Source organism: Corvus moneduloides, chromosome 6 (assembly GCF_009650955.1).
Source record: "Corvus moneduloides isolate bCorMon1 chromosome 6, bCorMon1.pri, whole genome shotgun sequence".
Classification (NCBI taxonomy): domain Eukaryota; kingdom Metazoa; phylum Chordata; class Aves; order Passeriformes; family Corvidae; genus Corvus; species Corvus moneduloides.
Window position 1 is genome coordinate 63,540,576 of NC_045481.1, and position 13,417 is coordinate 63,553,992.

The window sequence follows — 13,417 nt, forward strand, 5'->3', positions numbered from 1 at the left end:
CCCGGACATCCCCACCCCGGACATCCCCACCGCGAGCACCCCCACCCCGGACACCCCGACCCCCGGCACCCCCACCTCAGACACCCCCACCCCCGGCACCCCCACCCGCGGTAGCCCCACCCCGGACACCCCCTCTGACTCCGCCGCGGGGCCGGGGGCGGGCAGCGGGGAAGCGGCGACCCCGCAGGGTGGGGAGGAAGCTCGGGAAGCGGGGAGCGATGGGGGGGACACGGGGGGTGAAGGGAAGGGCACGAGGGCTGGAGAGGGGGATACGGAGGGCGATGCGGGGGACACGAGGGGTGAAGGGAAGGACACGGCGGGGGAACGGGAGGATTCGGGGGGCTCGGGGGGGTGCGCGGGAGGAGAGGCTGCCGGCGATGGCGGGGCAGAAGCACCCAAGGGTGCCGGGGGCGATGTCGGGGGCGATGCCGGGGACGGTGGTGGCGGTGCCGAGGCAGGGACAGCCGGGGGCACCGGAGGGGGCACCGAGGACGGTACCGGGGGGGAAGCGGCGCCGGCAGCGGCGGGCAACACCCGGCGCCGACAGGTGAGGAGGGGTCGGAGGGGAGGTGGCGGCACAGCCAGGGCAGGAGGCGGTGGGGAGGGCGGCCGCGGTAGGGATGGGGACACTCTCACTTTGCCGGGGCAGGGTGAGAGTGCCAAGGCCGGGATGACAGTGCCAGGGACACTGTGTGAGTGACACCGCCCGTGCTGGCAGTGGCACTCTGCCTGTTGCTTACAGGCGCCCACTTGGCTTCAGGACGAGGACGACGAGCTGTGGCCTGAGTTCGCTCCCTGCTCGTCCCCAGAGGGGGCCACCAGCCCCACGTCCCCCACGTCCCCCATGTCCCCCACCTCCCCCACGACCCCTACGTCTCCAGCATCCCCAGCGTCCTCCCCAGGTAAGAGCCATGTGGGCAATGGCACCCGAGTGTCCTGGGGTCACCGCTGCCCCACACGGTGTCCATCCTCCCCATGGGAAAGGACCTTGAGCCCCAGGGGTGCCTAGAGGGGGTGTGGGTGCCCCCTTGCACCCCTCTGACCCTGCCTCTCTCCTTGCAGCTGGCACCACCGAGGACGCGGGGGGCAGCAAGAAGTGAGTGTCCCCACAGGTGGCACGGCACTGCCCCTCCCCAGGAGCGGCACCCCACAGCCCCGTGCTCATGGCTGTCCCACCCGTGTGTGCCTGCAGGGGTGCTCCAGCAGGGGGGCCACGGGAAAAGGCAGCCCCCGGTTCGGCGGGACAGAGGCTGAGGCTGGAGGGGGCCAGGGGGCGGCCGCGAGTGGGGTCCCGGGCACAGGGACGCAGCGCCATCCTGGAGAAGTTCGGAGGGTGAGAGGGGCCTGGCCCCATGGCGGGCACAGGGAGTGGGAGGCAGGAGGGGCATTGAGGGAGTGGGGGGCACGGGGGGACTGGGGGGCTACGGGACAGTGGGGGCAGCGGGATGGGTGGGTCATGGAGCGGTGGTGGCGTTGGGAAGCCTTGAGGCAATGGGAGGTGCAGGGGAAATTGGGGGCCATGGCGGGGGCACGGCACAGTGGGGGTATTGGGGGGCGCAGGGCAATGGGGTCACAGGGGAACTGGGGCTCCGTGGGGCAGGGGTGGTACTGGGGGGGGCATGGGGCAATGAGGGAGGGTATGGGACAGAGGGGACATTGGGGGGCGTGGGGCAATCAGGGGTACGGAGGGCATTAAGGGGGGGGCTGTGTCACCGTGGGGCACTGGGGGCCCAGAGTCAGGGGGCAGTGGGGTCACAGAGGGGCTGGGGGTCCCTACGGGGGATGGCGGGGTGTGGGGGTCCCACAGCCCAGATCCCCCCAGGGCTGCCAAGGGCCCAGCCCCGCACCTGCGGCGCTCGGGGGGAGCCGCCACGGTCAAGACGATGCTGCTGGAGTGGTGCCGCGCCCGCACCCGCGGGTACCCGGTGAGTGCAGCTGGGGGGCGGCGGGAGGGTCCGGTGGGGGCCCGGGGCTGGCCTGACCCCCCTGCCCGCGCAGCACGTGGACGTGCAGAACTTCTCGGGGAGCTGGGGCAGCGGCCTGGCCTTCTGCGCCCTCCTGCACAGCTTCTTCCCCGACGCCTTCGACTTCGCCACCCTGGAGCCCGACGCCCGCCGGGACAACTTCGCCCTGGCCTTCGCCACCGCCGAGTGCGTGAGCGCAGCCCCGGGCCCCCGGTCCCGCCCGGCCACCCCCCGGCCCCGGTGACCGCCCTGTCGCCCCCACAGGGAGCGGGCGGGCTGTGCCCCGCTGCTGGAGGTGGAGGACATGGTGCGGCTGCCGGTGCCGGACGCCAAGTGCGTGTACACGTACGTGCAGGAGCTGTACCGCTGCCTGGTGGCCAAGGGGCTCGTGAAGACCAAGAAGCGCTGAGAGGGTCCCCCACAGGCCCCCAGCTGTGCCATCCCCCTCTTTGTCCCCCGCTCTGTCCCCCAGCAGTAAAGGCCGCGGTGCCAGGCGGTGGTGGCCTCGTGTCTGGAGGGAGGGACGCTGGCACCGAGGAGTGTCTGGGCGTTGGCGCCGGGTTGGGCGCAGCCCTGGCTCCGCCACCAGGAGGGTGACATCCCCCAGGGCTGGCACGTGTGGGGGGCAGCATCTCCTGGAGCCCCCCGCCCTCCCAGTGAGGCCACACGGAGCCAGAGCAGGCGATGGAGAGAGTTTATTGCCTTATGTACGGGGCTCGGGGCGCGGCTCGGCGTGGAGCCGGGTGTGCTCGTCTGCCCGGCGCCGGAACTCCTCGGGGCGCTCCTGCAGCTCTCGGGCCACGTCCGGCCGCAGCACCCGCTCCGGGTCTGGGCTGTCCAGCTGCAGCAGCAGGTCCTGCAGCACTGCAGGGGCGGGGCGGTCAGAGGGGCACCCCCGGCGCTGTGCCCCCCGTCCCCGCGGTGCCCACCTTGGATGGCGCGGGTGGTGTGCTGCCAGTGCTCGTGGGCGGTGAGGGGCTGGCAGACGCGGCCCTCGGAGTCCACGCTGGGGTGGTAGATGGGGGTGCGGAGGGTGGCGCGGGGGGGCTCCAGCGGGTGGTGGGGGGAGAAGGTCAGCTCGAAGCGGAAGGCGCCCGTGTTGTATGGGGGGTTGTTCTGCCGGGGTGTGGCGGCACCTCAGCCCCCTCTGCCACAGCGTCCATCGGGGGAGGCCCCTGTCCAGCCCTGATACCCAGTGACCCCCATGCCCCCCACAGAGCCTCCCCCGTGCCAGCCCAAGCCCCTCAGGAGGGGAACCTCCACCCAGCGTCCCCAGCCCAGGACTCGAGAGTGTCCTCAGAGGGACCCTCCCCAATTCTGTCCTGATAGAGACCCTCACTCAGCGCCCCCTTGAGTCACCCCTGGTCCCAAGGGTCACCCTCAGTCCCTCCCATGCCCCCAGGGGGCCATCTGCCCTGCAAGCCCGCATGTCCCCCATGCCCAGGGGACCCTCACACCGCCCGCAGCCCCCCGTGCCCTCTCCCCACGCACGGGCAGCAGGAGCCCCCCCCAGCGCCGCACGTTCCCGTCCAGCGGCCGCACGTCGCGGGCCCCCTCCCAGCGCCGCGCCTCCTCCAGCTCCTGCGGAAGGGGTGGGGCAGGCGTGGGCGGGGCCGCTCGGGACACACCTCCGTCCCAAAGGGCGTGACCCGAGAGACCCCTCCATAGGTTAATCCTCCACCCCGGACACGCCTCCGGGCGGGGTCACACCGCGGGCCACGCCTTAACGGGCAGAGTTTAATTACCGGGCGCACCGTTATGGGCGGGGCCGCCAGCCTGGACACACCCCTGGGCGGAGCCGCCCCGCCGGGGAAACGAAACTGAAACGGGCCGGGGGATTCGGCACCCCCGCACCGGAGACTCTGCACCCCGGTACTGCTCCCCTCGCACCCCGGCACCGGGACCCCCGCACCGGCACTGACACCCCCCAGCCCCGCCTCTCCCCGGTACCGGGACCCCCGCACCGGCACTGACACCCCCCAGCCCCGCCTCTCCCCGGTACCGGGACCCCCGCACCGGCACTGACACCCCCAGCCCCGCCTCTCCCCGGCACCGGGACCCCCGCACCGGCACTGACACCCCCAGCCCCGCCTCTCCCCGGCACCGGGACCCCCGCACCGGCACTGACACCCCCAGCCCCGCCTCTCCCCGGCACCGGGACCCCCGCACCGGCACTGACACCCCCAGCCCCGCCTCTCCCCGGTACCGGGACCCCCGCACCGACACTGACATCCCAGCCCCGCCTCTCCCCGGCACCGGGACCCCCGCACCGGCACTGACACCCCCAGCCCCGCCTCTCCCCGGTACCGGGACCCCCGCACCGACACTGACATCCCAGCCCCGCCTCTCCCCGGTACCGGGACCCCCGCACCGGCACTGACACCCTCAGCCCCGCCTCTCCCCGGTACCGGGACCCCCGCACCGGCACTGACACCCCAGCCCTGCCTCTCCCCGGTACCGGGACCCCCGCACCGGCACTGACACCCCAGCCCTGCCTCTCCCCGGTACCGGGACCCCCGCACCACAAGCTCGGCTCCCCTCGGCCCCCGCTCCGGTGCGGACACCAGGACCCCCGCGCCGGTACCGCAGCGGTCTCGGAGTCATGGTCCGGTCCCGGTGCCTCCGGTGCCCACCTTGGCGATCCGCCCGGCCATGGTGATCTGTGCCCGGTGCCACGGGGATGGGCTCCGTGGAGTCACGCCTCTGGGCGGGCGGGACGAGGTTCTCCGGCCGCGCCCCCGGCACGGGTGGGTGGGGACAGACCGGCCTGGGGCGGCCGGCGACCCCCGTCACCCCGAGGTCCCAGGGGCGGTGGGTGACAGAGAGCCGGAGCCCCGCCCAGACTGTGCCTGACGGGAGCAAAACGGGCCGCGGGGCCGCATCGCGGCTGCCCCCGCACCCCCCTGCCCGTCCCCCACGGCTGCCCCCGCATCCCGGCCGTGTCCCGGCTGATTTACGGGAACCTCCTTAATCTTTAACCAGGCAGGGTCGGACGCGGCCAGATCCCCCGGCGCCCGCTGGACACGCAGGGACTGACCCGCCGGGCACCCAGGTGGGCCCGGGGTGCTGCCTCCTCCCACCCCCGGTCCCCCGGGGGGGACAGAGCGGGGGCACCCTGGAGTGGGGCTGCAAGGGGTGGGGGTACGGGTGGTGCAGGGAGTGGGGGTGCAGGTGCCGGGCTGGGGGTGCTGGGTGTCCCTCCTGCCCTTGACCTGTGCCCTCCCACCAGCATGCCCACCAAGACGCTCTGGCTGCCTCTGGCGTGGCTGGTGGCCACAGCCACGGTCACTGTCACCCCGGTAAGTGTGGCCCAGGGACCCGGGCTCCCTGTGGCCGCCACCCCTCCACATCCCCTCACCTGAGCCCCCCACCCGGGTGCCCCATGCCCCCCTCACGCAAGTCTCTGTGCCCAGGTGCTCACTCTGGAGGCCTCTCCCAGCTGGATGACGCTGCTCAGAGAGCACCCGACACCGCCTGTGCCCCCTGCTCGCGCCCCGGCTCCCTCGCAGGACACGGAGGCCCCCGTGCTGCCTGTGCCCACCCCCAGCGCCCACCCCGAGGGCCTGGGATGGGATGGGTGGGATGCCCCCAGCCCCACAGCGCCCGAGGGAGCACCGGAGGAGGCGGGCGCCGAGGCCGAGGGGACCACGGCAGTGCCCACGCCTGGCACCGATGCCCCGCCCTGCCCCGGGGACGAGGAGCCGGCCGAGAGCTGCGGGGAGCCCACGGGGGAGCAGCGGGCGGCCGTGGCCGAGGCTCTGGGCACCTTCGCCCTCCGCTTCTACCAGCACATGGCAGCGGCTGCCCAGCCCGACGCCAACCTGCTCTTCTCCCCCATCAACGTCGCCGTGGGGCTCTCGCACCTGCTGCTGGGTGAGGGGCCGCCCGCGGGCAGCGGCACCGCCGTGTCACCGCTGTCCAGCCGGGGCGGCTCGCTGAGCTTCCCCTGTGCCCCTCCGCAGGCGCCCGCGGAGAGACCCAGGAGCGTCTGGCCGCCCTCCTGGCGTACCCGTCGGGGCTGGACTGCGTGCACGGCGCCCTGCAGCAGCTGGCCAGCGCGCCCGGCCTCTTCTCGGCCGCCCAAATCTTCCACCACCCAGGTGAGGCGGGCACCGGGTGCCGCTGGGGTGCCGCTGCCGGGTGGGCGCCGGGCTGACACCGGCACCGTGCCGCCCCGCAGAGCTGCACCTCCGGCCCCGCTTCCTCAACGACTCCCTGCGCTTCTACGGCGCCCTCCCGGACGCCCTGAGCGGCAACGAGAGCCTGGACCTGCAGCGCATCAACGCCTGGGTGCGGGAGGCCAGCAAGGGGCTGCTGCCCACGCTGCTGTCCGCGCTGCCCCCCGAGCCGCGCCTGCTGCTGCTCAGCGCCGTCCACCTGCGCGGTACGGCCCCGCCACCGGGCATCCGCCGGGCATCCGCCGGGCATGGGGCGCGGGGCTGGGACCGCCCCGTGCGGCCCTCCGGTGGCCCCCGCCCCCCAGCCGCGGTGCCGTGTCCCCGCAGCCGCCTGGCGCACGCCGCTGGACCGCAAGAAGACGGTGCTGCTGCCCTTCCTGCGGCCCGGGCACCCGCCCCGCGAGGTGCCCACCATGACCAGCGCCAAGTACCCGGTGGCCTCCTTCACCGACTCCCGCCTGCAGGTCCAGGTACGCCGTGGCCGGGACTGGCCGCCAGGCGCTGGGGGTCTGGAGGGTCGCTGCTGGGGGGACAGTGGCATGATGCCACTCCAGCGGCGCTGAGGAGGAGTGCCAGGCTGTGGCGTAGCTCCTGCGGCGCTCGGGGAGGATGCCAGGCTGATGTCACTGCCCTGGCACCGAACGGGGCACAGGCCGTGGCCTCGCTCCCCTGGGACTTTGGGGCATGCCAGGCTGGCACCTCCCTGGTGGCACTGGGGGGTGCCAGCCCACGGGGTCCCCGCAGTGGCCCTTAGGTGGGGGTCTGCCCCACAGGTGGGGCGGCTGGAGCTGAATGGGGGGCTGAGCCTGGTGGTGCTGATGCCACGGGGGCCCCTGGAGCCTCTGGAGACCCTGGAGCGGGCGCTGGACGCCCCGACCTTCCTGGCGCTGCTGCGGCGGGCGGCCCGCACCCCGCACCGGCCCACCGCGCTGTCCCTGCCCCGCCTGCGCCTCGACCTCGACCTGGACGTGGTGGCTCTGGTGCACGACATGGGTAAGGACACCTCTGACGGCACCGCAGGGGCTGGGTGGGCTGCGGGGTCACATCACTCCCTGTGCAGTGACGTTACTCCCTGCAGGACGCCACGGACCCCTCCCCTGGGGGTCACTTTCCCCCGTGTCCCCAAAGACCACAATGTCCCTGGTATCCCCACACCTTTGGTTTCCCCTGAGTTCCCCCCCCCACCCCCGCGTCCCTGGTGCCCCCCATGTCCCCAGCGCCCCGGATGTCCCCTTGCATCCCAGTGTCCCCGTATTACCCCTGCTGTCTCTCACGTCCCCAGTGGCCCAAATATCCCCCATGCCCCCGGTGTTCCCCGCATCCCTGCGTGTCCCCTGGCGCCTCCCAGTGTCCCCGGAGTGTCCCGGTGTCTCCCCTATCCCCAGCGTCCCTGTCCACCCGGTCTTCCCTGGGTCCCTTGTGTCCGCGGGTCCCCGCGGTGCCCCCTCCGTCCCCGGTGTCCCCTCGGCCCCCGCTGCCGCGGTGTCCCCGTGTGCCGCGGGAGTGGCGCTGAGGCCGGGTGCCGCAGACTACGGGCTGTTCCTGGACGCGGAGCTGTGCGGGCTGGCGCGGGGCCCGGCGGCGGTGGACACGGCGCGGCACCGGGCGGTGCTGGCACTGGACGAGGCCGGCGTGGAGGCGGCGGCGGCCATGGCCACCTCGGTGGCGCGCTCGGCCCTGGTGCTGGAGGCTCTGCGCCCCTTCCTCTTCGTCCTCTGGCACAACACCGGCGACTTCCCCGTCTTCATGGGCCGTCTCAGCGACCCCCAGCCCTGACTCTGCCCCTCCTGTCCCTGGCCTCCCTCCTCCCACCCCTCCATCCTTCGCTCCCGCCTCCTCCTCTCCCTCCTCCCTCCATCCCTGCCTCCTCCTCTCCCTGCTTCCCTCCTTCCCTCTCTCCTTTACCCCTTTCTCTCTCCTCCCATCCTTCCTTCACTTGTCCCTCCTCCCTCCCTGCCTCCCTTCATCCCTTCCTCCCTCCGTCCTTCCTTCCCTCTCTGCATCCCTCGTCCCTCCTTCCTGTCCTCTCCTCCCTCCCATCTCCCCCCTTTCCCTCCCCACCTCTTCACCCTCCACCCGCCCCAGCTCCCCAGGGCACCAGGGGGGTCCCCGCTCCTCCCGTGCCTCAGTTTCCCCTCCAGCTCGGCGTCCCAATAAAGGCACCGACCACCTCCCACCTCCTGCGTGTGAAGAGGGGAAGGGGCAGGCTGGGGCCACCAGGGACCCCCACTCTGTGCCAGGCTGCGTGCCAGGGCGAGCCAGGGGTGGTGGCAGCGCCGGGGGCAGGTGACAACCCGCACCTTCCTAAAAAAAAAAAGCCTTTATTGCCCTAGAAAAGCCCCGCAGCCCCCGCGGCTGGTGCGACCCAGGGGCCGCCGGGGGGCACTGGGAAGGTGCCAAGGAGGGGGTCACCCAGCGCCAGCCCCCCAGCTGCGCCCCCCACGTGCCCCCCAGTCCCAGCTGCGCCCCCGCGTCAGTCCCAGCCGTTCTCCTTCACCATGTGCGACATCTCGATGATGAACTTCCCCTCCTTGTACTTCTGGCTGCTCTCGAACGCCTGTTCCTGGGGGGGGGACACAGTGTCAGCCCCCCCATGCCCCGATGGGCGCTGCCCCCCCAGGCCTTGGGGGTGTCCGCAGCAAAGGTTTGGGGTGTCCGGGGGCAGGGGCTGGGGAGCCCAGGCAGGGGTTGAGGCCCCCGGGCAGCGCCTGCAGCAGGTGGGGGTCCCAGCCGGGGGGCACTCACGTATTTCCAGCCCAGGGTGGTCTTGCAGCTCTGGCAGAAGATGTCGGCCACCGAGTGCAGCCCCGTCAGCAGCAGCCGCTGCTCAGCCGGGCCGCAGCCCACGTTCACCCTGTGCCGAGAGCGCGGTGTCCCACAGGCTCGGCACATCCCGCCCGGGCATCCCCGGGCCCCCCCGCCCCGCTGCCATCCCCAGTGCCCGCCGGTACTCACACGGAGTTGAACAGGTAGGCACGGCCGTGGCTGCCCTGGAAGGACTGTGGGGACACGGCCACTGTCACTGCTGGGTCCCCCGCGTCCCCTGGCCCCCCTCCCTCCGCGTCCTCGCCCATCCCGCCGCACTGCCACCGTGCAGCCCACCCGCCCGGGGACACCGCAGGGGGACACCTGCCAGCCTGGGGACACTGAGGACACTGAGACGGACACCTCCACGGTAGCGCCATACGGGTCACCTGCCGCCCCCCGGACGGACACCACCCGGTGTGTGCGGGGGATGCTTGCCGCCTCGGGGCAATGCTGGCCACCGTGGGAATGTCCTCACCTCGGGACAGCACGGGGTAAGCGCTCGCCAGCCCGGGGACACCGCAGGGGCACCGTGGGGGGGACGCTGGCCGTCCCAGCGCCACCGTGGGGAGAAACCCAACGCTCCGGGGACACGGCGGAGGGACACCCGCTGTCCCAGGACACGGCAAGGGGGCCTCCCACTGTCCCACCCGTCCCCACCCATCGCGGGGGGTGGCGGTGGCACCTTGGAGATGAGCTCCTCGTGGCGGGCCAGGTGCGCCCGGCAGTGGACGCAGCTGTAGGTGCGGTGGGAGCGCGGCAGGTAGCTGCGGAAGGTGCGCGGGGGCAGGCGGCGGCGGGCCGGGGGCGGCATGGCCGGGGGCAGCGCCCCGGGGGGCACCGCGCAGCCCCCGCACAGCCGCTCGCAGGGGAAGCAGCGCAGCAGCGCGCCCAGAGCCGCCGTCCCGCCCGGCCGGGCTCGGGGGGCTCCGCCGGGGCCCCCCGGCAGAAGGAGGCGGAAAAGGGAGGCGGCTGCGAAGGGGGAGAGGGGGCGGTGAGGGAAGACCCCCTCCTCAATCTCCCAGGTGTGGGCATCCCCTCCCGAGCCCGCCGAGACCGGGCGGCTCATCGCAGCAGTGACGGGCAGCGCGGGGACGCCGAGGGGGCCGGCGGGGGCGTCCCAAGCGGGCTCTGGCGCTTCTTCTCGAAACGCCGGCGAGTCCCGGGCCAGCGGCGGTCCCCGGGGAGGTGCTGGGGGTCCTGAGCGGGGAACCGCGCGTACCGAGTGGGGGGAACAGGGAGCCGGAGGAAGGGCGGTGGGAGTCCTCGGGGGGGCTGATGAGGGTTCCAAGGTGCGGGGATGGGGGTCCCCGGGAGGCGAGAGGGAGCTGGGGGCGGGGGGCATATTGGCGGCCGCGGTGGGGGAGGACAGGGGTGTCTCTGCGGGGGGAGATGTCAGGAGCGCTGGGGGACACGGCGGGGGCTCGGCGGGGTTTGGGGGTCTCCGGGGGACACGGCGGGGGGGTACCGGGTTCCGTGGGTTCCCGGGGGGCCGGAGCCGCTCACCGCCTGCCGCTGTCCCCGCTGCCGCCGCTGCCGCTGTCGCCGCTGTCCCCGGGGCGGGCGCGGGGGGGGCCCTGCGTGCCCGGGGGCCGCATCACGGCACCGTGACTCATCCCGCGGCCGTGACGTCACCGCCCGCCACCGCCGCCGTGACGTCACCGCCGGGCCCTCCGACGTCAGCGCGGCCGCCGGGGATGCGCTGCGGCCGCCGGCTCCTCCCGGTCCCCCGCGTCCCCCCGGTGTCCCCGCGGCTGCCCCGTCCCGCCGGCCCCCCGTGCCCTCCGTGGCCGCCCAGCTCCCCGCGTTTTGTCTTGTCCCCCGTGTCCCTTGTGTCCCCCCCATGTCCCCGTGTTCTGCCTCGTCCCCAGGGTGCCTCCCTGTCCCCCCTGTCCCCTCATGTCCCCCGTGTCACCGCCGTGAGATGTAAACCGGAGGGCGGGGACGGGGGGGGAGCGGGCGGGGCTGCGTGGCAATGTCATGCGAACGTCATGCAAGCGATCCCGGGACTCATCCCGAGGGATCGGGGTCGGGGGGGGAGCCCCCACTGCAATGGGATGCAAACGAAAGGCGGGCCCGCGGGCGATATGCAAACGAGATGCAAATTAGCAGCAGGAGCCGGACAGGACGCGCCCCCACGTGATCCGGGTGCCCCACGTGACACGGGTGCCCCACGTGACACGAGCACCCCACGTGACCCGGGCGCCCCGCGCTCCCCGGCGCGCCGCTCTGACGTCACTTCCGTCGCGGCCGCGGCGGGAGCGGGGCACCGGGCCCTCGAGCCCCGCGGCGCCGTCATGGCGGACGACGGCGGCGAGGAGAAGAAGCAGGTGGCCAAGTTCGAGCTGGAGCGGGAGACGGAGCTGCGGTTCGAGGTGGAGGCGGCGCAGACGGTGCAGCTGGAGCTGCTGACCGGCATGGCCGAGGTGTTCGGCACCGAGCTCACCCGCAACAAGAAGTTCACGTTCGACGCGGGCGCCAAGGTGGCCGTGTTCACGTGGCACGGCTGCACCGTGCAGCTCAGCGGCCGCACCGAGGTGGCCTACGTGTCGCGGGACACGCCGATGCTGCTGTACCTGAACACGCACACGGCGCTGGAGCAGATGCGGCGCCAGGCCGAGCGGGAGGACGAGCGCGGGCCCCGCGTCATGGTGGTGGGGCCCACCGACGTGGGCAAGACCACCGTGTGCCGCCTGCTGCTCAACTACGCCGTGCGCCTGGGCCGCCGGCCCACCTTCGTGGAGCTGGACGTGGGGCAGGGCTCGGTGTCCATCCCCGGCACCATGGGCGCGCTGTACATCGAGCGCCCGGCCGACGTGGAGGAGGGCTTCTCCCTCCAGGCCCCCCTCGTTTACCACTTCGGCTCCACCACGCCCGGCACCAACATCAAGCTCTACAACAAGGTGAGCACGGGGGGCTCGCCCCGGGTCGGATCCGGCCCCAGAATCCCCCAGGCTCTCCCCCCAGCCCGCGCTGCGGGGTCTCTGAATCCCGGGGGGCACAGGCGGTCACCCCTTCCCAGGATCAGGGCGGGAAGGGAGTCCAGAGGTTGACAGGGAGCTGATGAAGGGAACTGGAGCACCCTCGTTATGGAGGCAGGCTGGGAGAGGTGGGGCAGTTCGGCCTGGTGTGCTGACCTCAGAGCGGCCTTTTCTGTCCTGAAGGGCTACAGGGAATCCAGAGGGGGATTCTTGTCAAGGAGCGGAGTGATAGGAAGGGGTGGAATGGGTTCGCAGGGCCAGAAGGGAGATTTAGGTTGGCGATTGGGAAGAAGCTCTTTTGCTGTGAGGATGGTGAGGCCCTGCGGGGTTGCCTGGAGAGGCTGTGGCTGCCCCAGCTCTCCCTGGAAGCATGCGAGGCCAGGCTGGATGGGGCTTGGGGGATCCTGGGCTGGTGGAGGGGGTCCCTGCCGCAGGGAACTGGATGGGCTTTAAGGTCCGTTCCACGATTTTGCCCTGGGCAGCCGCCCAGATCGAGGCCTTGGGGGTACTGGAGGAGCTGGGGAGAGCCTGGGGACGCGGGGGTGCCTCTGTGTGACCCCTCCTGCTGCAGATCACGTCGTGCCTGGCCGACGTCTTCAACCAGCGGTGCGAGGTGAACCGGCGGGCGTCGGTGAGCGGCTGCGTCATCAACACCTGCGGCTGGGTCAAGAGCTCGGGCTACCAGGCGCTGGTGCACGCCGCCTCCGCCTTTGAGGTGGACGTGGTGGTGGTGCTGGACCAGGAGCGCCTCTACAACGAGCTCAAGCGGGACCTGCCGCACTTTGTGCGCACCGTGCTGCTGCCCAAGTCCGGCGGCGTGGTGGAGCGCTCCAAGGACTTCCGCCGGGAGTGCCGGGACGAGCGCATCCGCGAGTACTTCTACGGCTTCCGCGGTTGCTTCTACCCACACGCCTTCGACGTCAAGTTCTCCGACGTCAAGATCTACAAGGTGGGCGCTCCCACCATTCCGGACTCGTGCCTGCCGCTGGGAATGTCGCAGGAGGACAACCAGCTGAAGCTGGTGCCGGTGACGCCGGGGCGGGACATGGTGCACCACCTGCTGAGCGTCAGCACTGCCGACAGCCCCGACGACAACATCTCCGAGACCAGCGTGGCCGGCTTCATCGTCGTCACTGGCGTCGACCTGGAGCGCCAGGTCTTCACCGTGCTGTCCCCCGCCCCGCGGCCCCTCCCCAAGAACTTCTTGCTCATCATGGACATTCGCTTCATGGACCTCAAGTAGGGGGAAGGGCGGGATGTGCCCCCTGCCTCCTCCTCCCGCTCCCCGTGCCCGCTCCTTGTCCCCCCCGGCGCGGTGTGACCCTGCCCTTTGGTTTTATACTTTTTGTACAGTTTGCTATTAAATCTGGAAGCCTTTGCCGCTGCTGAGCGTCTGCTGAGGGCGGGGGGTCCCCGCGGGGAGCGGGAATCGCCGGCCCCGGGCTCCCCCCGCGCCCGCAGTGCGCGCCGCCCGCTCCCGGCTGCCCTC

At 72.5% G+C, this 13,417-nt stretch overlaps 5 protein-coding genes across 7 annotated transcripts; 3 read left to right on the forward strand and 2 right to left on the reverse strand.

Annotated features, from left to right (window-relative positions):
• Window positions 1–218: 218 nt before the first annotated feature.
• SMTNL1 (smoothelin like 1) lies at window positions 219–2,459 on the forward strand. The gene is made up of 8 exons (XM_032113198.1): window positions 219–236; window positions 311–547; window positions 743–902; window positions 1,063–1,096; window positions 1,193–1,333; window positions 1,823–1,925; window positions 1,999–2,150; window positions 2,229–2,459. Exons 1-8 carry the CDS (start codon window positions 219–221, stop codon window positions 2,371–2,373), a joined length of 990 nt encoding a protein of 329 aa, XP_031969089.1. The 3' UTR covers window positions 2,374–2,459.
• A 184-nt stretch (window positions 2,460–2,643) lies between these two features.
• LOC116445413 (ubiquitin-conjugating enzyme E2 L5-like) lies at window positions 2,644–4,679 on the reverse strand. Of its 2 annotated transcripts, XM_032112013.1 has the most exons (4): window positions 4,598–4,679; window positions 3,456–3,545; window positions 2,894–3,080; window positions 2,644–2,828 (listed from the first exon to the last, which is right to left on the reverse strand). In XM_032112013.1, the coding sequence occupies exons 1-4, from the start codon at window positions 4,616–4,618 to the stop codon at window positions 2,668–2,670; spliced, it is 459 nt and encodes a 152-aa protein (XP_031967904.1). In that variant the 5' UTR covers window positions 4,619–4,679; the 3' UTR covers window positions 2,644–2,667. The 2 variants fall into 2 exon arrangements, with proteins under 2 accessions (XP_031967904.1, XP_031967905.1); XM_032112014.1 differs by lacking the exon at window positions 3,456–3,545 and having other exon boundaries at window positions 4,598–4,670.
• Window positions 3,732–7,998, forward strand: SERPING1 (serpin family G member 1). 2 transcript variants are annotated; one of them, XM_032111855.1, is made up of 9 exons: window positions 3,732–3,836; window positions 4,947–5,016; window positions 5,194–5,263; window positions 5,378–5,837; window positions 5,927–6,064; window positions 6,145–6,348; window positions 6,470–6,612; window positions 6,916–7,135; window positions 7,671–7,998. In XM_032111855.1, the coding sequence occupies exons 3-9, from the start codon at window positions 5,195–5,197 to the stop codon at window positions 7,916–7,918; spliced, it is 1,482 nt and encodes a 493-aa protein (XP_031967746.1). In that variant the 5' UTR covers window positions 3,732–3,836; window positions 4,947–5,016; window position 5,194; the 3' UTR covers window positions 7,919–7,998. The 2 variants fall into 2 exon arrangements, with proteins under 2 accessions (XP_031967746.1, XP_031967745.1); XM_032111854.1 differs by lacking the exon at window positions 3,732–3,836 and adding an exon at window positions 4,630–4,711.
• A 441-nt stretch (window positions 7,999–8,439) lies between these two features.
• YPEL4 (yippee like 4) lies at window positions 8,440–10,392 on the reverse strand. The gene is made up of 4 exons (XM_032111958.1): window positions 9,633–10,392; window positions 9,098–9,141; window positions 8,888–8,996; window positions 8,440–8,705 (listed from the first exon to the last, which is right to left on the reverse strand). Exons 1-4 carry the CDS (start codon window positions 10,290–10,292, stop codon window positions 8,616–8,618), a joined length of 903 nt encoding a protein of 300 aa, XP_031967849.1. The 5' UTR covers window positions 10,293–10,392; the 3' UTR covers window positions 8,440–8,615.
• Window positions 10,393–10,944: 552 nt separating this feature from the next.
• Window positions 10,945–13,306, forward strand: CLP1 (cleavage factor polyribonucleotide kinase subunit 1). The gene is made up of 2 exons (XM_032111866.1): window positions 10,945–11,850; window positions 12,500–13,306. The coding sequence occupies exons 1-2, from the start codon at window positions 11,005–11,007 to the stop codon at window positions 13,169–13,171; spliced, it is 1,518 nt and encodes a 505-aa protein (XP_031967757.1). The 5' UTR covers window positions 10,945–11,004; the 3' UTR covers window positions 13,172–13,306.
• The last annotated feature ends 111 nt before the right edge of the window (window positions 13,307–13,417 follow it).

Coding starts and splice junctions, on each gene's coding strand:
- SMTNL1 (XM_032113198.1), top strand. Junction 1,926..1,998: donor CCCGCACCCGCGGGTACCCG/GTGAGTGCAGCT, acceptor CTGCCCGCGCAG/CACGTGGACGTGCAGAACTT. Junction 2,151..2,228: donor CTGGCCTTCGCCACCGCCGA/GTGCGTGAGCGC, acceptor TCGCCCCCACAG/GGAGCGGGCGGGCTGTGCCC.
- YPEL4 (XM_032111958.1), bottom strand. CDS start 10,292: ATGCCCCCCGCCCCCAGCTCCCTCTCGCCTCCCGGGGACCCCCATCCC. Junction 8,997..9,097: donor GCCTACCTGTTCAACTCCGT/GTGAGTACCGGC, acceptor CTCTCGGCACAG/GGTGAACGTGGGCTGCGGCC. Junction 8,706..8,887: donor CCACCCTGGGCTGGAAATAC/GTGAGTGCCCCC, acceptor TCCCCCCCCCAG/GAACAGGCGTTCGAGAGCAG.
- CLP1 (XM_032111866.1), top strand. CDS start 11,005: ATGCAAACGAAAGGCGGGCCCGCGGGCGATATGCAAACGAGATGCAAA. Junction 11,851..12,499: donor ACATCAAGCTCTACAACAAG/GTGAGCACGGGG, acceptor CTCCTGCTGCAG/ATCACGTCGTGCCTGGCCGA.
- SERPING1 (XM_032111854.1), top strand. CDS start 4,645: ATGGGCTCCGTGGAGTCACGCCTCTGGGCGGGCGGGACGAGGTTCTCC. Junction 5,264..5,377: donor CCACGGTCACTGTCACCCCG/GTAAGTGTGGCC, acceptor CTCTGTGCCCAG/GTGCTCACTCTGGAGGCCTC. Junction 7,136..7,670: donor GGCTCTGGTGCACGACATGG/GTAAGGACACCT, acceptor CGGGTGCCGCAG/ACTACGGGCTGTTCCTGGAC.
- LOC116445413 (XM_032112013.1), bottom strand. CDS start 4,618: ATGGCCGGGCGGATCGCCAAG. Junction 3,081..3,455: donor GGGGGGGGCTCCTGCTGCCC/GTGCGTGGGGAG, acceptor ACACCCCGGCAG/AACAACCCCCCATACAACAC. Junction 2,829..2,893: donor CACCACCCGCGCCATCCAAG/GTGGGCACCGCG, acceptor CCGCCCCTGCAG/TGCTGCAGGACCTGCTGCTG.